Source organism: Argiope bruennichi, chromosome 9, assembly GCF_947563725.1.
Source record: "Argiope bruennichi chromosome 9, qqArgBrue1.1, whole genome shotgun sequence".
NCBI classification, from domain to species: Eukaryota; Metazoa; Arthropoda; class Arachnida; order Araneae; family Araneidae; genus Argiope; species Argiope bruennichi.
This window is the reverse complement of record NC_079159.1, coordinates 79,190,933-79,218,253: the sequence shown is the minus strand read 5'-3', so window position 1 is coordinate 79,218,253 and position 27,321 is coordinate 79,190,933. Positions and strand designations below refer to the sequence as shown.

The 27,321-nt window shown below is 28.2% G+C and overlaps 1 protein-coding gene across 1 annotated transcript in view; it reads right to left on the bottom strand.

The window, feature by feature from the left end:
- The window catches only part of LOC129984591 (neprilysin-like), a 52,009-nt gene that overhangs the window by 8,825 nt on the left and 15,863 nt on the right, over nucleotides 1-27,321 (bottom strand). The window contains exons 3-16 of the mRNA XM_056094513.1: nucleotides 22,855-22,923; nucleotides 20,784-20,924; nucleotides 18,132-18,212; nucleotides 15,649-15,863; nucleotides 12,617-12,796; nucleotides 10,936-11,016; nucleotides 10,245-10,372; nucleotides 7,446-7,647; nucleotides 5,995-6,093; nucleotides 5,823-5,897; nucleotides 3,904-4,016; nucleotides 1,471-1,572; nucleotides 1,300-1,367; nucleotides 72-178 (exon numbers count right to left, since the gene is read on the bottom strand). Coding sequence (XP_055950488.1) covers nucleotides 72-178; nucleotides 1,300-1,367; nucleotides 1,471-1,572; nucleotides 3,904-4,016; nucleotides 5,823-5,897; nucleotides 5,995-6,093; nucleotides 7,446-7,647; nucleotides 10,245-10,372; nucleotides 10,936-11,016; nucleotides 12,617-12,796; nucleotides 15,649-15,863; nucleotides 18,132-18,212; nucleotides 20,784-20,924; nucleotides 22,855-22,923 — 1,661 coding nt within the window. The remainder of the gene's footprint in view (nucleotides 1-71; nucleotides 179-1,299; nucleotides 1,368-1,470; nucleotides 1,573-3,903; nucleotides 4,017-5,822; nucleotides 5,898-5,994; nucleotides 6,094-7,445; nucleotides 7,648-10,244; nucleotides 10,373-10,935; nucleotides 11,017-12,616; nucleotides 12,797-15,648; nucleotides 15,864-18,131; nucleotides 18,213-20,783; nucleotides 20,925-22,854; nucleotides 22,924-27,321) is intronic.

The following is a 27,321-nucleotide window of genomic DNA, read 5'->3' as shown; positions in this document are numbered from 1 at the left end:
CCTTTCTTTTATTGTTCATAATATTAGGCTGCATATTTTAAATTTATAGGGACTATATAGATTTTCCTCACCTCAGATCTTAATACAAAACGCTCGGAAAATAAGTTCATCACACAGCCGCTTGCATTATTTGTCCACATATCCCATATGGGCGTGTGATCATTTTTAGATATACCATCTGTAAAATAATAATAAATTGTTAAAAACATTCATAAACGAATAAAATGTCCGATTCATATTTCATATCTGATACACCTCCAAAGAAATCAATAGAAATCTTATCATAATTTCATATTGAAAATCTAAATCGTAATAACAAACTCAATAAGAGAAGAAAAACCACTTTTATATTCATTATATGATCCAGAAAAGTAAGCATTATTGTAAGTAATTCCAATCTGTCTTACAAAAGAAACTTCAAATATATTGCATACCACCACAAAGAAGGAATTCATAAGCTACTTTGAGAAAATAAAAGACGTATAAACATCAGTTGATGCTCCTTTGATTTAATCTCCTCCGTCCATTTCTAGTTATATGTATGCTTGATAGCATAGAATTCATGTTTACATCATTTAATACCTCTCTAATTTCAACTTCTTTACCTACTTCAGATATTATATACATTATCAAACATAGAACTTAACCTATTTTCTTTTAGTTTCGTCGGTGCTTCCAAAAAGATTTCAATTTGTTTCATTTATTTAGAGTATCATACATTTTATCAAAACATAAAAGTGGTGCCGAAGTCATCCAATATCCTTATAATTTTAATCCCCGTCCATCTACCTCTGACTCCATAAATATAATTTATGGAACTTACATGGAATTACATCCCTCCTTAATTAGATCCCCCTATTTTTAGTTCTATAATCACCACATAGATTTTATTGGCACATCATTTGATGTCCTTCTAATTTGATATCCCAACTTTTTCTCGTATCATCTTTGCTATGAAACATGAAACTCATGTTTAAGTTATCTAATATACTTTAGTTTCCAATTAAAAATCTAATTAGAGGACTAGTAAATCTAATTTAAAAAGATAATTAGTATTTCCCCATCTGCCTTTACTGCCATATTTAAAATTCGTATTCAAATTATGTAACACTTCTTTAATTAAATCTCTCCATATTTTAATTTTGCACTGGCTATCAAACATAGAATCCATTCCTACAACATCTGATAAATCTTTCATTCGACTTCTTTCAGTCACTTATCCGTCTATGTAATAAAACGTCTGTTCCGTCTATGTAATAAAACAGGAAAAAAAGGTCATTTTAGATGTTTAGAACTTACTTTCCGACATTATTGCTTCTGACCATTCTCTAGCTAGAAACGTTCCAAAACTCCCGTAGTTTAGTCCACTGTCAAAAAAAGATAAAATTATCAATATAACTTTTCATTCAATCATCTAAAATAAATGAGAATTTAAATTACCAGATTATTAATCTGATGCAAGTTACTCACTTTGGTCCTTGAAACCTTAAATAAGGCTCTTGAATTTTATCAAAATAAACAGGAAGTGATGATCCTGTTGGAATGTGAGATGCAGATGTCAACATCAAATCCCTAATCGGATGTAATAAAATAAAATTAGAATTAAAGAAGATATCAAGCATCATTCTTCAATGTTGTGGATTTAAATTTAACTACGAATTGAGGGGGGGATACCACTCATATTAGTAGTATTTTCCTTTATTTTTTAGATAAAAATATCCATTCCTGATTTTTTTTAATAATTTGTTAAAATTGAATTTTTATTTACTTAAATGATAAAAAAAATTCACTAAGGTGGAATAAAATATTATTCATCTTATAAACAATCGTAAAATGAAAGTAAACAAATGTTGCATGATATTTAAAGCATCTAATATTACTTTTTCTAGGCTTATGAAAACTTGGAATCTTTTTATATATACTTTTCTGCTTTTAATTTGGAATGCAGAGATTTTTAGAAATCTAAATGGCACTATGATATGAATATAAATGATTAAAGAATGAATCGTGTAATTAATTTAACTAGGTGCGATTAGCTAATTAATTAATTATGATTCATTTCATTCAGAAAACAATGGCTATGTTTCAACTGCTAACATCAAGCTTTAAAAATTTCCTATGAAAAACTGTATTCATCAATTTCTCTAGTTATTGCATTCCTGTTTTGTGCTATTCCTTCTCAAAGAAATTTTCTTTCTTCCAGCAATTTTTTAAATGTCTTTTTGCCTTTACAAGAATGTTATCATTTGCCTTTACAAGAAGGTTATCATTACATTTTCCTCTTTAAATCTGAAAAGTAAACAGAAATTTTTCCTCTTCAAATCTTCAACAAGAATTCTACATTAAACATATTTAATTTAACTCTAAAACACATTTAATTTATATGTATATTATCAATTAAGATAAATAAGGTAAGGGGTACTTTTTTCAACTAATAATATTTTCAACTAAGCAGACTAGGCAGCTGCCTAGAACCGCTGAACTGAGAAGGAGCCGCAAGTAAATTGATTTAAAAATTTTATTTACCAAGAAATATTTTTCCTTTCTTTCTTTATTTTCCTTAAGCCAAATAAAAAAAAGCTTGAAAAAAATTCAAATTTTGAATTATTCGAATCAAAAATAATAAAATATTAGGATAATATCAATATCAAATATAATTGGTCAGGTTCCTATACATTTCATTATGTTGTTGTTTACTTATGGCGCTGTTACAAGACCACTGATGAACTGTTTGCAATTTAAGCCAAGTATGCAGCAGATCCTGAGGGCAAAGCCCTTGAGAACCCGAGGGCAGAAGTCTGACTTCTAGCTCGTATGAAGATGACACACACATTCGCTTACACAACCCTTTTTTACATGGGAGGGGGGCGAGCTCTTTCACACACTTCTCAGATAGAATACAGGGAAGAGAGCAACCATTCCCGAAGCAAGACTCGAACCCGTTACACCGAAAACACGGGGAAGACGCGCGACCCTTAGAACAGGTAGCCGGCACATTTCGCTATGTTCAATTAGTATAACATCAGTTAGTAGTATTCCTTATGCAATAGAATAATTATAAATCAAGACATCTGCTTCAATAACATTGTAAATAAACTTGTATACCAGACATTTTAAGATCATAATAGATATATAAAAACAAATATACATTTACAAAGATAATAAGTATGAAACTAAAAAAAATCAATAACATAAAAAATTCTGAAATGTGAAACTAAATTGACCAGTTATTAAAAGAGTGGCTTCATTCAAAACTGCATACAGGTAGTTAAAAATTGTAGCACCTACAAACACCGACAACTATTGCAGGATTTGGACAGTTTCTTTCGTAGTTAGGGCCAAATATGAATCGTGTAATATGTGGCATTGTTTCCCAAGGGCAATATAATCTGAAGTGTTCCATGCCCTTTCCAGAATCTTGAATCCACTAACCTAATAAATATGATACGCTCTGTGATTTCTATTACCAAGGAAAATTTACGTCCAGACATATTTTAAAATCGCCAAGTCAACCACTCAAAATTCGTAAGTGTAGATCAGCTGAGTCATCTATGGTAATTTAAAACTTATGTGGTGATTTTGAAATACTTTAAATCAAAGAAATTTTTATACACTGCACCATCTCCACCAATTTCTCTACCTTTAAGAGGAATTTTCTGATCAATTTGATGAGGATTTTTTTCAGTATAAAATTCAATTATGTTATTCTAGATGATTCTATTTTATCTGACATGTTTAATCTTGTGCATTTTTATCTGACAACGTCAGAATTTCTTGATTTATGAACATGAGTAAAAATAAAAAATCAATAACTTAAAACGGAAGTAACAAAACATTGAATTCAGAAATCTGATATTTTAAATATTGCAATTTATAAGAAATCAATATTTTAAAATTACTCACCAAGATTCGGAGGATTCATCCGTCACCGTGGAAGGGTTTAACTTTTTGAAACTGCGTATGACCGACTGTTTCTGTAGCTCAATTACAGCAAGTGTATAGTTGTCTGTATTAACCTACAAATATTGTTGAATCGTATTTCATTTAACTGAATATAAACATATCAGTATTACAGCGATAAATTAAGGGTAATTATTTCATTATATATCCCAAACTCTAACAAACGCATTTCTTTTCTAGTATTTCAGTAAATTATTTTTCTTTTTGCGTTACTAAAACGCAAAACATGAGACTTAAAAGGATAAATTGCTTTTAAAAAGTATTTTGCGCTGATATTTTAGCAAGTTTTTACAAGTCTTAATAACAAATGTTTTTTTGTTTCATTTCTTTTTTTAACTTTGCACCTCATCGTATCATTTACATCTATGTGTTGCCCTACAATGCAGATTTATTATATTAAGTTTCGTCATCCTTCAAAGTCTCTACCATACATTGAAACTCACTCTTGTATCCTTTATGAGATGTATTCGGGTTTCTCTTCGAGTTGCATACTACACTGGCAAAGAGTCTATTTCTTTCATTCATAAAAAAGATCTATAATAACAGCATTCATTTTTTGAATAACATTACTTTTCTTTTTGACGTTTTGTAAAAGGGCCTAGTAAGCTTCTCAATTATCCCTCCACCACCCCTCAAAAAAAAAATTCGAATAATTTTCTCAAAAATTATTTTCAAGATGAGATTAATGATTAACATATATGATTTACACGTCATCATATATATACATAATCTAATCTAATCTAATATATATAACTATCATGTATCTTTTCACTATTATCTCTGTTTGCATTTTAGGTTAAAAGTAATAATCTTTCGTTACATTTTGTCGTTATTGAGTTTAATTTTACTCAAATATCCATGCAGACAGAATGAACTTCATTCAAAATTTGATATAAATCTACAAATTTTGTCTCCAAGTCCGTATAATATTATTCGCCAAGCTCAAAGCGTTCTTGATTTATCGTATTCACAAACATAATGCCGAATATATGTCTTTCAAACTCAGAGACGTCTAAGACGCCGAGATTCGCCAAACTCTTAAACTTTTGGCGAGTACAATAATTTTTTCCAAATTTTGAATCCAAGAAAAAAATTATTTATAAAACATACATGCTTTATCATTCTCGTTTAAGAAAAGTTGTTATTTTCAGAAAAATTCAACCTCAAAATTTTGCTGAATCTTTATGTTCTAAACTTTCTTAAATACAAATTCATTTTATTTGAAGGCGATTTGTTTGCTGTCGATTTTGGAAATGATCTGCTGTATTATCGGGAAATGAATGATGAAATCATGTAAATGAAGGAAATTTGTTATAATTGTGTCGCCTTAAAATTATAGGTCAATGTAGAATTGTAAACAAAATCCGTCTTTCGAAAGACAGTCTATTTGTTCTACTCAGCGTATGTGAGCACAAGAAATCGCAAAGATGCATAACTAGATAGACGAAGCATGACAATTTTATTTCCAAATTGTACATTTTTATCACCTTTTTCAATTGGATGCCTCAAAGTATGGACAACCTGCCAATGAGTCTGTTTGTGAAGAATTAAGAATACATTCTCTTTACATCGGGATCTCTCGACTTAAATAGATCTAAATAAATAAAATTTGATATGATGTCTTGAGAATGAAATAATTTATCCGTTATAAGTTTTGGCTTTAATCTATCAAAAGGGAAAGATCCAAATTACATACTTGAGACTCTTTATTAGATTACAAATTTAAACACAAAAATGAGTACTCGTATTAAAAAAAATATATAAAAAGGTTGGACAGGGTCGATTATAAGATTTTCAAACTGAAAAAAAAAACAGAAAGCAAGATAAAGGAAGAAATGGTTTGATAGTAGAATCTAACCTACCCTGGGCAGCGTGATGCCTCGAATGCCCTTGGTGACATTCTTCCCGTATGGCAGCCGGAACTTGACGGATTGAATCTGCGGGAGGAGAAAATCAAACAGAATTCTGAAACAGTCACAGTTTATATAAGGAAAGAAGAGCACTAGAGTACGTACGAAAGACAACGCCAGAGACCTGTCGGAGGATCTTGGCCTTCTTCTCTTTCTTCAACCACTTGTTCTTCGAGACCAGTTCTTCTACCGTTGACCGAAAACTCGTGGTCATTTCCTGTACCTGAAATAGAAGTAACATTGTATTTTAATTCATGTGATGAAGTAATATAAAGATTTCAATTTTGGTACAGCATTATTTTAACAAATACGATAAACATGTACGATAAATTGTCTTTGGGAATTTAAAAATATCGTTTTATATATGCTCCAATTCTGTTTTAAAATGCCACTTTTCATTAAATGACAACGAATCTGCAACTAAAAATTGAAAATTTATTCCGTAATGTCAGAAAAATGTTTAGTAACTAATGTAGCCATTTCCCTTTCTTTGATTCTTAAGCTTCTGGCAACCTATGTTAACTGAAATAAGCAAAAATTAAAAAATTTTACAAAGAGACTTGGCATACAACTGTGCACTCTAGCAAGTGTTTTGCAAATGATACTAATATAAAAACGAAAAGAATTGATAGACGATGCAATAAGTTATACGAAAAAATACATACGAAGTCTTTACCGTTTCCATGGAATTTCAGAAGTGAAAAACGAGAAGGCATATTTTTCACAGCGAAAGAAGACATATCAATTTTTTCCATCAAAAAGAGTTGAGACGGGAACTATTTTCTTCGTTAGAAAGAACGATTGCAAAAATATCGGATAGACTTCAACAGCTACGGTATTAGACAGAAAAGTTTGCGTATCTAACGCCGACTATATTACTAGATTCGGACGACACTGAATGTAATCTAGACTAGCTAAAAAAATGGACGAAATGGATTCAAACTCGAATATGGACTTTCATAAAATATGGACACGACACCACTATGGACTTTCATAGCGTTTAAGATGATGAACTGAATTAAAACATCTGAGAAAAATATTAATAATTTAATAATCTATATGAATTTCAAATGTTTATAATAATAATTCAGATTTTATCCGAACAATACCGGACTTAAAAAATAATACTATTTTGCTGTAGAAAAAAAAAGCGAAGACAAATCATGAAGTAGTGAAAATATTAATAATTAAAGTAGATAAAGAAAATACTATAAATAATACTCCCCAGCATGCCTTGGTTACTAATTTGATGAAAATTCATTTACACAATATAGCGTAAACGGAAAGGTAATCTGCCTCTAATTGTTGGAACTGAATCAGATTTCTCCCTTCTCAATTTCTATCTGGATATTCAAGGTTATTAAGTAAAAAAAGGGGTAGCCTCTACTGCTGATCACGGATTCGTGTATTTATCAAATATGCTGTATATTTTAATATCATTAAGTGAAATTAAAAGTATGCTACGCAGTTAGTTTATTGTTAACTGCGTAACATTCTTTTCTATATCAATTTTTGCAACCACATGGTATATAATTGCATTAAATCCTGGTGTTTAATTGAAAAAAATTAAATTACCAACTCTTCCGTTTCCTTATTGATTCGTTGTGATGATAACCCTTGAGCCAGAAGAGGAGCTGCGTGCTTCTCAATGATCATCACGCATTCTTTCCATCTTGGGATGTCATCTTTGACACTGGGCTGGGCTCTCCTCAGTGTGGGCTCGACATGCTTGGCGAAGGATTGAAAGAAACGCCAACCCAAATAATTCTGAGATATCCTAAAAGAAAATAATGGGAGTAAATTCTTAGTGAAGAAAATAAAAGATTATTTAACCATCAGTTATAGATTGGAGTTTTTAAAAATGTAATGATTCGATGTTGACCAGTAGTTATTGCAGTTATTTAGCATTGGAATTGAGTTTCAAACAAATTTTTTGTCGCGTACAAAATTACTATATTACTATCATATTTATTCAGGAAAACTCTGAAATCAGTTAGTAATTTTGTAGATTCAAAGGTTTATTGCTTCAACTTGCGCCTTTAACTCACATAGAACTTTTTTTCATAAATTTCCGATCTTTAAAGTTAAATTACTTGCTTTCTTTTGGTCCCTTCTTTTTATGTTAATATGGAGCGAAGTACAATTAATAAAAATTCCACAAGTTTAATCGGGAATAAAAATATAGGGTCATCATGAATTCGAATTTCATTTAACTAAATTCTTAAATTTATATCGATAAGCTATAAACAGAGAGGTAAATATCTCCTTTTCTTAAAAATGTGTAAAAATTGAGACAATTGGGCCTTTCTTATAGGCTTAATTGTCTCCAGTTCAGGAGGTAACCTAACAATTCCAATGAGTTTAGTCCTCTAACTTTCATTGGTAATTTTTTGAACAAATTGATTGAAAAATTAATGCAGTACCATAAACGTTTCTCTATTATTGTAAATTGCAAATTATCGAATGTTTATTAATATTATTTCAAATAATAATAATAATTCATTAAAAATTTATATAAATGCCTTATTTGAATGAAAAAACGGTCTTGATATTTCCTATGTTCATAAAATAAGCCAATTATTTCAAAATGGATTATTGTTTGACATTAATCAAATTAATTATAAAAACAGAAACTCTAAGTTCCTTCAGAGGATTACACAAAATAGTCGTTTAAAGATTAAAAAACTGTTGGTAGAACTTTTTCGTCACTGATTATTTTATATATTAACTGTTTTCTTGATGCCAAATAATATTCAAACACAATTTAGCACAAGGGTAAAAACTAACATTAATGCTGCATTCAGTTCACACTTGTTTGATTTAATAATTTATTTAAAATTTATTTTTTATACATTTTATTACTTTACTCTCTGTTACTTCATTTTTTAATTCTTTTAAATTTTTCATTAAGACATAGCATATTTTTTTGCCTATGTTATAATAGTATCACATTAATTATTCAGCTATTCGTAATTACGTGTGTATATAATAGGATACATACAATTTTTAAGATTAAGTGCCAAGTTATTTACTAGGTGCAGTAGTAGTTACATTAAAGTGAGAAATGAACTTTATGCTGTTATTTTTAAATTAGGATGTAAATAATGTTCATTCATCATTTTAATACAAATAATTTTTAAAATAATTTTATTAGTGCACTAAAAAGCAGATATTTTTAATTTCATTTATTTCTTCTTTTTAAACTTTAATTTTTAATACACTTTTACAAATTTTATTAAATCCTGATATCAGTTTTTTTAAATCCACTACCAAGTGATGTTATTTGTGTGAAATCAATATTAAATTAAATGAACTTTAAAAATTAATAACTAATTTCTTAAAAGTCATCTAGAAAAAATCGTGATATTTTTAAATTGAATTCCAGGAAATGACCAAAATCTAACTTACAAATTACATGTTTCAACACCAGGAAAAGTGATTTTAAATAAAAATTATGTTAAAAAAGAATTCCTTTTTAAAATTACTCAAATAGTGAAGATTTAAGGTCAAGAAAAAATATTTTTTTTCGAGAATATAAATGGAATTAATATGCAAACAAGGCGAAACATCTTTTTGCACTAAGACATTAATTCTTTCTTTTTAAATCAAATCTTTAATTTATTTTGATTGATATAATCGAATTATTTCTACATTTGCAATTCGTTACCCGTCTGGTCATCAAGTAGTTATTTATGAAATAAAAATTGTGAAAATTATCCCAAAGTAATGTTTGGTTAAAAATTATAATAAATGGAATTTGGACTTCTTTTTCTTGAAACAGAATATTGCTTGCTTATTGTCATCTTTTTGGCTGTATTTCCCGCATTAAAATATTTTTGATATACTCTTTGTGAAAAATAATTTATTACTAAATTCCAAAATTAAGTTCATTAAGCCTGATTGCAACAAGCAATAAGTTTCTAGTTTCAAAATCTAAAAAGAATAAAATGGAATTATCCTACGAGATAAAAGTTATTGATAATTAGAACGCCAAAAATTAAAAACCATTCTATTTAAAATGTGATCTTTCAAACCGATATTTGATTTTTCTAATTTATAAATAAATAATCATCATAGGATTTTCAGGACATTATTAGATGTTTGTATTTTAAAGACAATATTAGATATCTGTATTTAAAAAAAGTACGTTGGATATAAAAACTTATTATAAATACAAACATCTAATTTTCAGGACATTATTAGATGTTTGTATTTTAAAGACAATATTAGATATCTGTATTTAAAAAAAGTACGTTGGATATAAAAACTTTAGAAAAAAATGTCCTCTCTTTTAAAAATATAAAAAAGCGGCCAGAAACACAAGTTTAAGTGATTAAAGGAAAGAAAGCGAGATGAAACAAGAATTCAAATTACACATCGACTTGATCGTTCAAATAATTAAGATAATCTCTTATTTTGGCCTTGCAATGCACTTCCACAGCAAAGGGTCTGTTGATTCCGGCTCCCTTTTGTATACTTGCAAATAGGACTGCCCATTCCATCTACAATGTAGAGTAATTGAGTAAGAAACTTATCAATTAAAAAAATTCTAATGATATCAAAACCAATAAAGAAAGCAAAGCAATTTGTGAAATGTATGATGCAGGTTTTATCAAATGTGAAAATCTTCGTTTCAAAAGAATTGAAATATGCTGTATTCTAATAAAATCTGCAGATTTTATATCCATGGATTAAGCAGTAACAAATACATCTTCTATTACTTTTAACATATTATAAATATGAATGAATGCAGAACAAAAATAATTAAGATATGCTTGTAAGAAACACTGGATGATAATTTCACAAAGTAAACAAATTTAATGAAGGTTAATAAGTCAAATGCACTTCTGTCAATAAGTCAAAAAATATTAATTATGTTATTTTAATTATTTTCTACCTTTTAACAAATATTATCAAAAATATTATGGAATCCTACATTAAATATTTTCCTCGTATTTATTATCAAGATCTTAAGTATTAAGATCGTTCGTTTTTAAAAAAAAGATTAGATGCTTCTTAAAAAGATGTTTAAAATATTTTTAAATCATTATAAAAAAATTCTTACTTCTGGAATAATAATATTTAATCTCTCCAATGATTCATCTGGAGCTAAGACATCCACTGTATCGCATTTTCTCTCGGTATCCTGAAAGAATAAACTTCCATGTTAATATTTTGTGAAAGGAATTCAGATTAAATAACATTTTCCCAAACTTCCAATAGTATTTGTATTATCTTTCTAATAAGAAAAAGGATTTAAGATAGCTGATACAGTAGAATCCGATCGTATATTTTAATGGTACAATTAGCATCATTATTATTCAGATGACTTTATTTCAAGGAGAAACCACAGGCTATCAATTTCAGCATGAAGTCTTTTCCAGACCCTGGTTTATTCAACAGTTTTAAAAATCTAATACAGCATAAGTTTAAATATTCCTCAATTTACAAGAATGCGAAGATATAAAGTTCTGCTATTTTCCATGAATGATATTCCAGTAAAATTTCCATTCACAAGAGTTATAAAGATTTCTGAGCAATATTTTAAAGCTTTAAATGTTTTACTAAATTTCAAACTTAAACATATTTAACATCTATGAATTTTCAACAATGAAGAAAGGAAGATATTAAAATTGCTACATATTTCTCTTTTGCAAAATCTCCAGTTGATTAATTAAACGTTAATTTATTATCTTTTTTAAACATCCAATTCAATTCATAACAAATGTTATGTTTTTAAAATATAAAACGTTTGCTTAGAACACAAAATAAATTCATTTATTAACCAATAATGAAAATCAGTAATCTCCAGAAAGTAAAGCAAGAAAAATTAGAATCGTATTTCGATTCTAATTTTTGTTTTATAATAGTAATTCCTCGATTTATCCCAGAAATGCTTTATAGTATCTACTCGAATCATTTTATTAAAAGGTCACAAATATCGTTTTTTATTTAATTATAATTTTTAATCTTATAAAACTCAAAGGTCAGTGGATATTTTTCTTGGCTGCTGGGTTTTTACATTTAGCCACTGATAATTCAATCAGTTTTTGTAATTCTCAGTACGGATATAAGTCAGACTACAGGGGCAATATAAAATGGGTGTAAGTCAGATATTCTGGATTCTAAAATACTCAAAATTTTTAAATACAGCAAAAACCCAATTTCAATTTAAAATATAATTTATAAAAATATCCACAATTATCATTGCTCTAAGTTTCAAAGCAATTTAACAATATTTCATAAAGTTCACATCAAATAAAATTACTTATTTCATTATTCCAACAAAGAAATCAAATTCTTGATTTGCAATAAATCAATTGTAAATCAAATTCTTAAAATTGAATATTCAAAAAATTTTTCATTGCAAAATTCTATGTAATCATTTAATTATAGTAATGTAATTATTTAATGTAAATCTATCTAATTATTTTTATCATAGAAATTATCAGTAAAGTATATGCTAAGTAAAGGATTATTTTTTTTTTTTTGAATTTTGAATTTTGATACTCTATCAAGTATCGAATTTTCCCAATTAGATGGCAACAATAATTTTAAAAAAAATTTCTCATGGATATTTTAAACTGTTAAACAGTCACATTCTTTTTTTTTTCAAATTTATAGTAAGATTTCATAGTCATTTAATTTTATCTTATAAGAGAGAAAAATATTGTTGAAATAAAATAAATGCATTCTTAAATCATTCGTCATGTAAAACGAAAATCTGACTACTTCTGGGTAGTTACCCGTTCAATATCGGCATAATAAGCATCTGCACCCAAAATGTCATCAACAGCTCTGGTCGATTTTGAATAAGTTGAGGTTCCCAGTAACAAGAAAGAGAAAAGCATGTACGTTTTCAAGTCTTGATCGCTGCGAATAGAGAGAGAAGTACGACCCGATTCCAAAGGACCACCAGGAGATATCTGGAATGAACACAAAATGCAAATTAGACAAAAATAATTGCAGTGGGATTTTTCACAAAATATTTTCATTGTCCAATGTTCAGTGTTTTTCAGTATAATTTTAAGCATGTATACATTTGAAATTTGAATATAGGAGATAATACATTCAACCAACAGCAAGAAAAAGATAATAAATACATTAATAGTTTAAATATCTTATTTCTTTATTTTTACATTATTATCTTCCCCCCAAAAAAATATCTTCATACAATCACCGGTACGAAATTTTATCACTGTTTGTTAATGTTATTTAAAGATAGATGGCATCAATGTCAAAGAGTATATATATATATATATATATATATATATATATATATATATATATATATATATATATATATATATATATATATATATATATATATATATATATATATATATATATATATCTTTAAAAAGAGACAAGATTATTTTTAAACACAAATTTATATTTTATAGCTTTATATCTTAAAATAATTCAGAGTTATAAGATATTTTTTCATAAGTGGAGCTCGCCTACTTCATATAGTTCTAAGGCTATTACTAAATAACCGGTGTCCATAACAATAAAATAACTAAACTAATTAAATGTTACATATTGGAAGAAATAGCATTCCCTATGAGGCCTCAGCGGACCAACGTGAGTCAACAATTTTATACATAACACAAAAAAGTTTTAATCTTTATAGAAATATAAAATATAAAACTTGTTACAATATACATTGCAATGTATAGTGTACAAATGATTAGAGTATACAATGTATAGAGTACAAATGAATGACTTAAGTAATAGATAGAACTTTTATTACTAATAAAAGAACTCTAACTCAAAACAGAGAATACAACTGCTAAAATGAAAGATGAAATATGAAACTTAATCTCCAATGTCTTAAATTCGTGTAAAGAAAACTTACTATGAATGCAAAATAGAATTTTAAATAATTACGCCATTTCAGATGTTTCGACTAGTAATTTTAAAGCAGAAAACAAAACTTTTGAGACGAGTAACATCACGAATGCATATGACCATCAAGGATCTAAATAAGAAAAGCGTTGAAAAAGAAACACACGACTTTATTAAAATTGTATCTTATGAATAAATAATGGATAACAGCGGATGTACGGAAGTTTACAAATATCACAAGACTGCACTTATCATTCGGAAATTTTAAGAAAACGCTGGAAGAAAATAAATACTGAGGTGAAAATAATTTTAAAAATGAGCACAATGGAAATACAGCGAAACATGAAAACTTAAAAAACTGAATTTAAGAAAATCTTAGATGGAAGCCATAACAAACTCTGAAATGTGCTCAGCTAAAACTTATATTCAAGTTTGCAAATAATTCATGTAAAACAACACAGTTTTTCAACCCATAATAAGGAATAAAATTTGTTATTTCTAGTGTTGCATTATCAACAAAATTTCCAGTTTTTCACTTTTAAAATTAGATTTTTGCATAAAGTGGAACATGAAACAAAATTCAATTTGACTTAATACATTAGTGATTGATTAGACATTTAACACAAATTAAAAAAACACAAGAAATACTTGTACATGTTCATAAGGCATAATACATTGCGGACTGAAAACGAATTTACTCGTGTTTTCATTTGTTTATTTCTTTCTTACGTGAGTAATCTCATGATCTGCTTTCAATATATTAATTTTTATATTGCTTTTAACAAATGATGAGTTATTAGTTTTATCGCACCACAATCATCTTTGGGTAAGTCATATCACTGACTCTCCGACCCTCCCGAAGGGGGGGTGAAGGGGGGGCTGCCGATAAAGAAACTGAATGACCGGAACGCCACAATAGCAACACTGACGGGAACTGTGGTTGAGTCATAAGGGCCATCACCGGCCATGGTACAACCCTTCTCTAAGGAAGGACGTCCCGCCATCGATGGGATAAGCCAGACCCCCACCTTTTCGTGTACCCTCGAGGGGGGCGAGATCCAACCACCATGCCGGAAGCATCTGATTCTCATTTCGGTGCTCCCGGGGTATCATTTCTGGGTATATTGTGATACTTAGATTAATCAAAAGATTAAAGATAAAATATAATTTAAAACAGAAAAAAAAATAATAGACATTTCACAGACATAATAAGATTTAAAGCTTTGAATAAATTTAAAGAAAATTAGCATATAAAAATGTACTTAAATTGTATTTATGAGGTAATAAAACCTGAATATAAAAAAATAAATTAGAATATGGAAGATCTAACAATCAATCTTTCAAAGGAGATGAAATGATTTTTCTGTTATTATAATCTGACATTCTCTATCCAATAAATGAAATCGATTTTCTAATAGAACATAGGAGAAGATTCCTTTTTTCAGTTAGAGATCTGTTCAACTAGACAAATATATTCTTTTAATAGATGATTGTCCGTCATTTAATTTATCATTGATACTGTTGGAAATATAATGTAATATATAAAATGTGACCCTCTTAAACAAGAAATTAATCCTCTCTTTTAAAATGTACTCACTTCATGATGTGGGACAGCTGCCTTTATTATACAAGTCGTTATTCTTGACTCTTTTTCAGTTTTATCATTTTTTTTTAAATTGGTGCCAACAGATAAAAACTTAAAATTCTTCATGAACAGATTTATAGTATTTCTTTCATAACCAGTAGATGACTGTTTCTCCAAATATTAGAGATCGTCATTATAATTTCTTGAACTAATTTGCATTATATAGAGGTTTTATATCTTATTTATTACACAACTTATGCACTAAAATGATTACATTGTATTAAAACTGTATGATATTCTGAGAGCGAATAAATTTAAATATACACTAAATAAATAATGTTCAACCTTTAACAGATAAGATCCTTCTATTTGATTGTCAGGCACAACTTCAACGCGGAATGCGACTGGTATCCCGATGATTGTCAATGCGGATAAAACCTCGGAGAGAGAAAATTTGGTCTCATAATGATCGTCCAAAACAGGCCAACTGCCAATGTCATATTTATCCATCAGGTCGAGAAAGATTTTAGATGTATCTTCTCTTTTGCTATGGATGCCTTCTAAAATAAATTTTAAAAAATTATTTATGTATTTAAATACATTTATAAAATTAATTTTTTTACCCATTATATTAAAATTAAGTATTATCGAAAACTAGATCTTATTCTAGTAAATCGAAAAAAAAAACCCTACTAAAATTATCTAGAATTGAAAAAACGATATGGTAACTTAAGATTCCATTCACAGATTACTTTATAAAGCAATATATATCATAAATTATTTCAGATTATTTCAATAAACATTCTAAATGCAATTGCTTATTAATGTAGTTGTTCGCGCTGTACCCTAATCTTGAATTAGAGACATTCAAAAATTTATACCTCGCTCGGGTTTGACCGCAGAAAAATTGAACTTACTTTTGCTTTTTAAGCAAATCTAAAATTTTATTTTAGATTGTCAAGAATAATTATCTAAATAAGGCGAATAGGACAAATAAAATTTATAAAAATTGAGATATGACCATTTTTTTAGCAGAGCATATGTTGATCCACTCAACATAATTCTTCACATTTCGATTTTTTTTTCAATTGAAAGCATATATCTGTTTCGATCAGCTTAGAAGTTAACTGCTGGGTTGCCATGAGAGCAGGCGAATTCTTTTTGCTGAATTTGTTGAGGAACTTGTGATGAAGCCTAACTTTCAAAGATTAAATTTTAAAATAATTTAAAAGACATTGGAATCTCTAAATATAATCTTCCGCTTAGCTTTCTTTTATTTTTAAAATATGCTCTCAACACATAGAGCGATAAAAAGCATGCAAAAAATTTATTTCATATCTCTTAAAAGTGAATGAATATGAATCCAATGAATTGCTTTAAAATTGATTCATAAACATTTTTTTTTAATTTTTGAAATTAGAGAAACAATTCTGCGGAAAAAAACCAGAATGCTTCTTTGCTTTCGACGATTTTTTAATTTTCACTTATGCAGTAATATTGTTATCGTCAAAAAATTCGAACTCGAAATTTTGATAAATTTGTATCTTTCAGAATTCACTGAATCCAAAACAAAAATGCATTTTTTTAATCAAGCCTTTTTGTCGCTGTTTTTCAATCTTTCAAAGACGCTAGACGAATGAAATTTGGTATAGAATCTTTAATCTAAATTAGTAGATTTTAATCACATTTTGAACGAAATCCGTTCAATGAGTTCTGTCTGTCCAGGAGCCTGAATACAAATTCACATGCTGACTATAAAACGAAAATAGTTAGAAAGATAAAATTTGTTACACAAATTTAACACCAAAAGCTTAAATGCCTTTTAAATCTGAAATCAAATCTATCAAAAAGTTGACTGTCTGTCTAATTGTACTCTTAGAAGCAGGAAACGTGATAGCTAAATAAACACAATGAATTAAATATAAGAAATTCGACATATGCGACTGAAGTTGTAATTCTGTATCAACTTTTGGTTACAATTAGTCGAAAAGAAGGTGTCAAAAATATATATTCAATTTTCTGGTATTTGTGCATTAATCGCATATCAATAATGAATTGCCAAAGCATTCGCCACAGAACACAAGCTAATAAGTTCTTTCATAAAATTGCTGGCCAATTAATAATATAATTGAGTGTTTAGAAGAGAGTATCTAAGATAGCTTCAGGAAGACCACGCCTACTTGTTTATTCATAATTTAGGTCATATGACGCAATTTACAAATAGTATAACAACATATAATCCTCATCATAATGAAAAAATTTTAGTATTAAGGCATTCCGAAGTTAAAAATTAGACATAAAAATATTTTTCATTCCGTGAAAGCAAGTACTCCAGGTAATAAAAATGAAAAATAAAAAAATGAATTAATTAATTTAAATAATAAACTTATGAATAGATGAACCAAAGCAATAGATATTGAAAAATTACAAAGATCTGAGTAGCGTTTTTCTTAATTTAAGAGAGTTTCTTGTAAATAAATAATTTGAATACAAATTACACATCAAAAATAACTAAAACTTACTTTAAGTTTCAATTAGAGCCAATTTTATTTTCAAATAAGTATAATTTTAAAAATTTATCTTTCATTAATTCATCAGTTCTTTTCAATATCGAGCTTTAACATGAGAGCTAGACAAAATTGCAAATTACTATATATTCATTGTCTGTTAAAATGGTACCTGATAAGAAATATATTTTTAGTCCTTCGGATACTATAGCCTTCAAAAATGTAATTTTTTTTCCTTTTGCTTTAAAAATGGGCATTTATCATTAAATTTAAATTCAGATATCCATTCATTTCAAAATATAATAAGTAACAAATATTTACCAAAATCCATGCAATTGTTGTAAAATGATTTTAAGTTGTCTAGATCACCCGTAGTTGTACTCGTAGACGATTCTAAGAGATCTATAGAAAGAAAAGTGAATAAGTGAATTTAAATCATATAAATATTAATATTAATTCAGCTGTACTGTACTATAAATCAATAAAAAGAACTCTGCTCATACAAATGCACACTAATACATGTATTAAATTATGATATAACATATATTTTTTGTCACCACATACATAAAAATTCGCTATTATATACAACCTTGTTCACCAGTGTCTCTCCGACCTTAATTTGATTCATTTTATCTTAAAAATTTATCTCTCTGAAAAATTATCAGCTTTTATAATGAAAGAAAAAATATATAATTAAACTTTGTTGGGGTAAGCATCGTTACTCTGTCCCTTCAATGTAAACATTTGAGACAGTTTGATTTTAGTTTGAATATTAGAGCATCTTGAAATCATTTTTGCCTAAAATAATCATGAAAAAGGAAAAAGAATTGAAAAAAAATATTTATTTTCTAAAATAATGTTTCATATAAATTTATATAGTTTATTAAAAAATCATGTACATAAATATTCTAAAATTTATAAACTGAAATGAGGGATTAGGATAAACGCTGTTGGACTAATTGACAAATGCGACATTCCTTTTTTTTTTAGCTGTCATAAAATTTAAAAAATAAAAAAAAATGTTGATTACTCTTGAAAACTCATAGAGAGAGATTGTGACATATATTTATCTGAAAAACTCCCCATTGAACTAGAGACAGCAGATTCCAAACGGATAGTACCTGGTCTCTGTCTGTCTCAAGGTCTGTAGATAATGCGGCTAGAAGAAGGGGAATTTTCCTCTCCCTGCAACAACAGGATTCAAATGTTACGTGGAGTCATCATTACGTCAGACTTACAAGAAACGTTAATTGCGTATTTCGATTTTAGTAAAATATTTCAGAAATTTTTAAAATCATGTTGTTTTATATTTGCTATTATGCATTTTTTATCTATTTATTTATTTAAATAGCTGTATCATAAATAATTTCATAATAATATAATATATATTCTCATAAATAATTTAGATTATTTATGATTACACCTCTTTTATTTACAGAAAAATTTCTATTACAATCCGCCCTGATAATCAGTAGCCCATTTCCAACTACGCAGCTGCTTAGGACCACTGGACTGAGAAGGGTCGTACGCAAGAGCATTAAAAAAATTAAACCTTACTACTTTCCGTATAAATAAACTTTTGAAAACTATAAATTCTATTAATTATGAAATAGTGGAGCAGTATTGAAATTTTGTTAAGTATAACTGACTAGGATCGTATGTGTTTCACTTGGTGCACTTTATTATAAAAAAATGTATAAACTCCAAGTATTTGCTTAAATATTATTGTCTGTAAACAAGGACAGGATTAATAAACAAATAAGTCATAATAAATAAAAAAATATATAAAAACAAATTTAAAAACAAAATTATAACCTAAGTAAATCATTAGCGTGCGTATTATTTACTTTAATATATATATTGAAATGTGAGCATTTATTATAAGAAAGGCGCCAAAATGTACAATGCATAGAGCGGCAAACTGTCTAAATCCACCTCTGTTACTACTAATAGGATTTTCACGACAGCATGTTTCTGGAATTTGTCTACTCCTGTTTTGTGATGGAATCTGTATTAACTTAATCACAAATGTAATTACGTTGTCGATGCATTTCGTTCTATTGATCAATCACAATAACGAAATAATATCGCAATTCGTACATATTATTTCAAATATACAAATACAGCTAAATAAGAAATTAACATGTAATTAACGAATAAATACTAAATTTCAGAAGAATGAAACAAAATAAAGCAAGATCTTCAAATTATCATACATATTATAACAAAAAAGTTACGCATTTCTTAGCATGACGGCATGACTTCAGAATCTGCTTATTTTTAGGGTTACCGCCGAAGATTTGAAACATTCTCTGCACCTCCAATGAATTTTATCATTTTCATGTGACACAAATGAACATTGCTGAGCAATTTCTTTTAAATCTTAAATTTGTTCACTTTTTTGCATATATCTTTCTTAATATCTGCTTGAGATCTTCATCTTCATTCTCATTAATTTACTTTATACGATTATTTCACCATCAGCAGAGAGGGTCTGTTGAGAATAAAAAATTTTGTATCCATTAAAATTTACATATCTTCTCCACAAATTCACCATATGCTTTTTTTTAACTCATATCCTAAACTTCTGAAAGGGGTCGCGGTGGGCTGGTGGTAAGGTCTCGGATTCGGGACTGAAGAACTGTCGTGTAAAAGAGTCTAATAGACGTTAAATCAGTCGGGTCCAAAGCTCTTCCCGCTGATGTATGGAGGAAGCTAAGAGAGGGGTGAGCCAATCCAGGTGTCGCCCTCTTCCCTGACTGCGGCTCAAAATTATGAAGTGAGTCCCAAAATAGCCCTCGTGTTTCTTTAAAAGGGATGTTAATATAATTGAGTTGAACTTGAACTTCAGAAAATTACCATTATTTTGAGATTGTTGGTTAAGTAATTGTCCAGTTTGAGATATTCTTCTGCCTCTATAATTAAAAAAAATGTGTTTTTTTTAGCAATCATCTTTAGCAGTTAATTTCTTACCTTTGACTGAAAAGTAAATCGAATCAATCGAATTTTGAGCTATGGAATGTCCGAGCGATTCGCTGAAGCTTCCGCAGGCATAGTCATAGAAATTGGAACAAGGGTCCCATCTTTCGTCCATCAACGAAACGATGTCACCGGCTGAAATGAAACAGTGGATTAATTTTTGCAAGAATTATAATTTTAATTATATTTTTAAGAAAAAAATTGTGAGTAATAATTCAAATAAGAAATTTGATATTTCATTATTGATAACAAAGATAAACATTTTAATAATTAAATATGTGTTCCATAATTTTAGAATGTAGAAACTTATTTAAACAAGATGATGTTTAGTTTGTTTATTTCTTACTCCGTTAAAAACATGAGAACTTTTTTTTATTTTTTTTTTTTTTGGGAAATATGATGTTTCTTAAAACAAAGATTTCTGATTTCCATTTATTTATTTATTTTTAATATTTCAAGCTTGTTGTTTTCGTCTCCATTAATGAATCTATTATTCAAATGCATATCCCATTTTAATCATTTTTTAAAATACCTAAATCAAAGAGTGAATGTATAATAATGGAATTATCTTTCAAGTATCATTCATTACGTAGCCAAAGTGAGTATTAGATAACTACACGAAACTGTTGCATCGAAAATCAAAGAGTGAATGCATAATAATGGATTATCTTTCAAGTATCATTCATTACGTAGCCAAAGTGAGTATTAGATAACTACACGAAACTGTTGCATCGTAAATCAAAGAGTGAATGCATAATAATGGAATTATCTTTCAAGCATCATTCATTACGTAGCCAAAATAAGTATTTGATAATTGCGAAAAACTGTTGCATCGAAAATCAAAGAGTGAATGCATAATAATGGAATGATCTTTCAAGTATCGTTCATTACGTAGCCAAAATGAGTATTAAATAACTACACGAAACTGTTGCATCGAAAATCAAAGAGTGAATGCATAATAATGGAATTATCTTTCAAATATCATTCATTACGTAGCCAAAATGAGTATTAGATAATTACGCGAAACTGTTGCATCGAAAATCAAAGAGTGAATGCATAATAATGGAATTATCTTTCAAATATCATTCATTACGTAGCCAAAATGAGTATTAGATAATTACTCGAAACTGTTGCATCGAAAATCGGAGTTACAAATTAGGTGCAGTCTTCCAAGAAAAGTTTTTATCTATTTGAATGATGTCGCAAATACCCAGTTCCTCTCAAATTTCAATATAATTGCTGATAATTAAATGTCTGCAAACTTTATTTCCACTCAAAACTGTAACATAAGAAAAAAAATTACATATGTCATACAAGGCACTACTGGGCTCAGAACTTTGAATTTCACCCTGGTGCTAAAAATATTTTTATGGGTTGTCTCGAAACAGAACCATGACACTTCATGATACTGATATTTTTAGGTAATAGAAACAGGGAAAATATAAAATCTAGTTTCCCTATGATGACAACTTAAGAATGTGAGAAAGAATTTTCCATGTATTTTATATAATAAACTAATAAACTTTAAAAACTAATAAAAATTCATTAATGCCATGTCTGCATGGATTTCGCCTAAGATTGGTGCCTGGGCGTATATTTGCCTTCTTAGTTCTAATTTTTAGATTTTTATAGATTTTTTTCATACTTTCTCATCTTTGTTTGCCATCATTTTAGGACATACCAGTTACTTCACGTAATCCTTCATAACTTGAATTTCTAAGTACTGAGCTATTATAATGAGGGCTTATGCAAACATACTTTGTCACTCCTTAAAATTTGCATCAAAAGTTTTGATAAATCTAAGTATAAGGTAAATAGTATATATTCTAAAAGGTAAATAATATATATTCTTAAAGGTAAATATTTCAACAGGTAATATTTATTCTTAAATGGATTTTATATGAATTATGATTCCAAAACTTTTTCTAGTTGCAAGCAACATTCATTTTTATGAGAAAATTATATATTATTTTAAAATCTGAATGGTAGAAATATAAATTAGCACTCTTAACCTTTCAAAACATATTATAAGTTCTTCTAGGTAATAAATTATTTAAATTCTTACTTGTCTTTATACACTCTAAACTCCAACATCCAGGCTTTCCGTCACCACCAGAATCTACAGAACTGTTGCCTAAAAAAATTATTATAATTAATATGATGAATTATGTGAGTTGTTATGATTTTGACATAATTAAAAACATATGTTGAGAACTAATAATGCATGTTCTACATGATTATAGATAGGTGAAATTTCAAATAAGTTCAATTAGAATTTTTTATATTTTATTTCAGCATTCGAATAATAAATGCATTTTGGAAGTTAACGAAAATTATAAAAATACAGATAATTCTATTCCTGTAAATTACTAATGAAATATTAAATGAAAAAGTTATAAAGACTATAAAGTTATAATGAAAAGTTATAAAGACTAAGAGATCTTTTCGATTTAGGGAAAAGAAAAAACATAATGTTTTCGATTGATCTCACGATTTCAAGGATTTTCAGATTTTTCATTCCTGAAAAGATGAAAATTCTTTATCGTTTCTCAAGTGCTTTATGCAACTGAAAAAATTAATCATAAATTTATATTCCAGCGATGTTCTAACCAATTGAGGCTAACTATGCAATTGATTAGCATCCCTAAAATACGTATTCTCGCAAAGCACATCCAAATTATATATAAAATTGAATTTTCCCCAAAATAAAGATTGATTTATAAGTAACTTGTTGTACAAAAGATTACAATTGGTACAATTCTGCATACAAACTGATAAATCTGATCATCTGAAATCGTCAAATGATAAATCTTGTGAAATAATAATTTTTAATATTTCGTTTGCTTGAAGTTTATTTTTTTCTTATAATTTAACTTAATAATTAGAAGCTTTTATTTGTAAGTAAGAAAGTCTTTAATTAATAGTTTTTAATTAATAGTTACAGTACACAGTAATTTTATTATTTCTGTCAATTCTCAGTCATTTATACATTGTTGTTGTTACTGCCTATACCTTTTGGATTGAACACCAATTCAAATCAAGAGATGAGATCGAGGAGAGAGGAAGGTAGTAGCTTCTGAGCGTAAAGACCCCTGAGCACCAGAGAGCAGAATATATATATATATATATATATATATATATATATAAGCATTATTTTATTTCAAGCAGAAGGCAGGTTTGAAGACATAGATGAGGCATTTTACATTTTTAAATTAATTTTAATCCATCGGGAAAGTTATTTACAAGCAGAGACACGGACAAGGTACGTCTGCCACAGTGCGGCACAAAAGCAGAAGTCGTAAAGGGACGAAATAAATTATCCCTCGTCTTATATAACCTGAGATTTTGATAGCGAAAATATTTCTTCATATTGTTAATATATTAATAAGATTCTTATAGGGATTTCTGATGCATGTCAATCATAAGTAAGGGAACCACAGGGATCTTTTAAAAAAAATGTGCTTACTGGACATTTTCTATCCGATTAAGCAATTTTATAAAGCAATTTTAGCCGATTCAGCAATTTTATAAAGCTTCTCTTGAATTAGTTAAGTAAAGAAAGTGGAATTGGATCGAGAAATAAGAGAATGAACTTACTATGGGCTAAATTAAGATAAAACGTTCTACATTAAAAAGAATTGAAATCATTTATATATATATATATATATATATATATATATATATATATATATATATATATATATATATATATATATATATATATATATATATATATATATATATATATATATATATTAAAATAAAAGTTAGAGTTATTAAAATAAAAAAAAAACGTTAACATGCTGATTAAGTTAAAAATTTTCTGTAATGTGAAATTAAATAGATCAGTCTTTTAGTGAGTGTCATATTGCGCATTGTTTGGAATCACTAACTTTCTAAATCCGCTACTACTTGCCAATAAAAATATCTTATTTGACTGAATAAACCTAAATACTACCAATTGCAATTTAACATAAACAACTGTTGTGAATATATATTTTCTTCGTTGTAAACAGTCGAATAACACTGATATTCTATTGAATAATTTAAATATTCTAGAATCTACCAATTAAAAGATAAAATACACACGGATTTTAATATATAAATTTTAAATGCAGAATTGTTCCACATTCATTCTCCGTTGAAGGATTGCGCAATGTTTTGTCTTAAGCTGTTTTGACGGCACAACTGCTTGCGTTGGAAATTTGCCAGGGTACGTACTAAAACAGACAGCTGACCATTGTGAAATACTAAGGTTGCTCCGCTCTCTGAAAGTTGTTTTAAAGATGATTACCATTATTTATAAATTATGCTTCCGCAGTTTGGAAATACTTTATGCTATTTAGCCTTATTTTTCAAAACAAGCAGCATATAACTTCAGATTATATTTTGAAATGTGTCTTGTTGCGCTTTAGTAACAGTTTCCGCATTTGTAAGAATCCCAAAAAATATAATTAAATTTGTATCCCAAAAAAATAATTAAATTTTGTCTAATGTCTCTAAATCTAAATTCATATAGTTTGCTTTCAAAGCCATATTTAACACATAAAAATTATATATTTTTCTTTTTTACTATTGTATGGTATGGTTAAAACTAATTTAATAGCAATTCCTCAAAAGCACGATAGTGATTTTTGAAATCAGATTAATTTAATCCATTTTATTTTTGTTACTTGGATGACAATCTTGCGAAAATTTTTGCCATTTTTCTTAGTTTTAATATAGGTAATAATGTTCGTCATTCAGTTATTTATAAAATTTTAACATTGATGGTATGGCTTTTTATTGATTTTCCAACCGAGTTTCTTTTAACTCTTAATATCTGATTATTTAGATAAATTTTAATGAATAATTTCTCTTTTCTTTCTTTATTAGCGGATATAAAGGATTCATTTTGTATCATTTAAAAGCTGATTAAATAGCCAATATGCAAGAGATAGTTTTCCCTTTTTTTAAACATTATTAGCAGATTTTCCGTAGAGTTAAAACGTGGAGATGCAGATTTTAAACACTGGTTTTGAAGATTTAAATTGTAAACACAAACCTTTTAAAAGTACTTGTATATTCATTTGAAAACATACAAGAAAGTATTCAATAAATATTCAAGTACTCAGAAAAACATACAAACTAGTATGTATATAAAATATGTAAGCGATAGTGTGATGTAACAACAGAGGTGATTACGAAATTCTAAAATTTATTTATTTAGATTAATGGCCCATTTTTTAAAGCAACATGAAGATTATTTCAGGATATACCTCATAATTTTAGAGTGTTGATGACGAGGAGGCAGTTGAGTCTGCACAACCCTCCCCTTCCTCCTCCTCTCTAAACATTAGAAACATACAAAGAGCCGAGAACCTTCAACGCTAGACAAATTTAATGAGCTCTATGCCTGTAAACACGACAGGTTTTCAAGGAATTGGGTATTGAAGCTGTTGCATTTTGTTCAGAAGCCGATATTTGGATCAAGCAGACCCATTTGAAACTTAACAAACAAAAAGTTATTTCAGAAACAACAATCGTGAGCAGTTTCATTTGAAGACAAAACATGGTTATTATTTTACTACAAATAAGCAGTTCGTAGAAACGGAGGCGTGAATTTGCAGACCGATACACAATCACTATACAACGCACATTTCGCTCATTCATAAGAATGCAGGGATTTTCTTTGTTTGATTGTTTCTCCTTTTTCTCATATAATCAAAACCTAAATAATTAATTATTTGGAAAGCTGATAACATTACGATAAAGAGTTCAGCAGCCAAATAATACAGCATGCCTATTGAAAATCCTGCTTTACAATGTGCTGATAAATCAATAGGATAAATTAAATCGTTCTTCGGAAATTGTCATCCTTTTATTGATCATAATTGCTAAAAATAAACTCATGTATCTGGTGAAGTTTAGAAATTCTTTTATTTCAATGCAGTACGTTCATTGGTTTACATTAGTAAGTATATAACATTTTAATTAAAATGCAGTTGTCATTAAGAATCATTAAGACCATTAGACTGCTCAAATAAATTGTAAATTGCAGCTCTTTAAATTCAATTTTTATTTCATTTCTCCTAAAAAATGAATATTAAATTTAACTGGTTAATGAGGCACGTAGAATTTTGCATTATAAAGTGGCTGTTGCGTAACAAAAACAAAAAATGTCCAATTATTGATGCGAAATATACAGTTAGCGAATTATTTGATCGGAAATTGATTTGTAAATTCCCAAAGATTTAACTAATTGAATAAAACATGCAACGAATTTTTGCCTTGTTCTGTTATTAATTTTCTTCAAAATAGTCACTGAAAGTTATTCATTATAAAGAAAAAGTGCATAAAATATGCGGCGATAACCGCAGTTTTAAACGCCAAATTATAAAACAAAAAAGAATTTAATACCTGAATTTCTATTCTAATTTTAAAACAACACGAAAATTATTTTTACTGCTCACGGATACAACTGTAGCATTTTTATAGCCAAATGTTTTTAGAGATCTATTTCAATTCTACATTAATAAAATTATTGAATGTA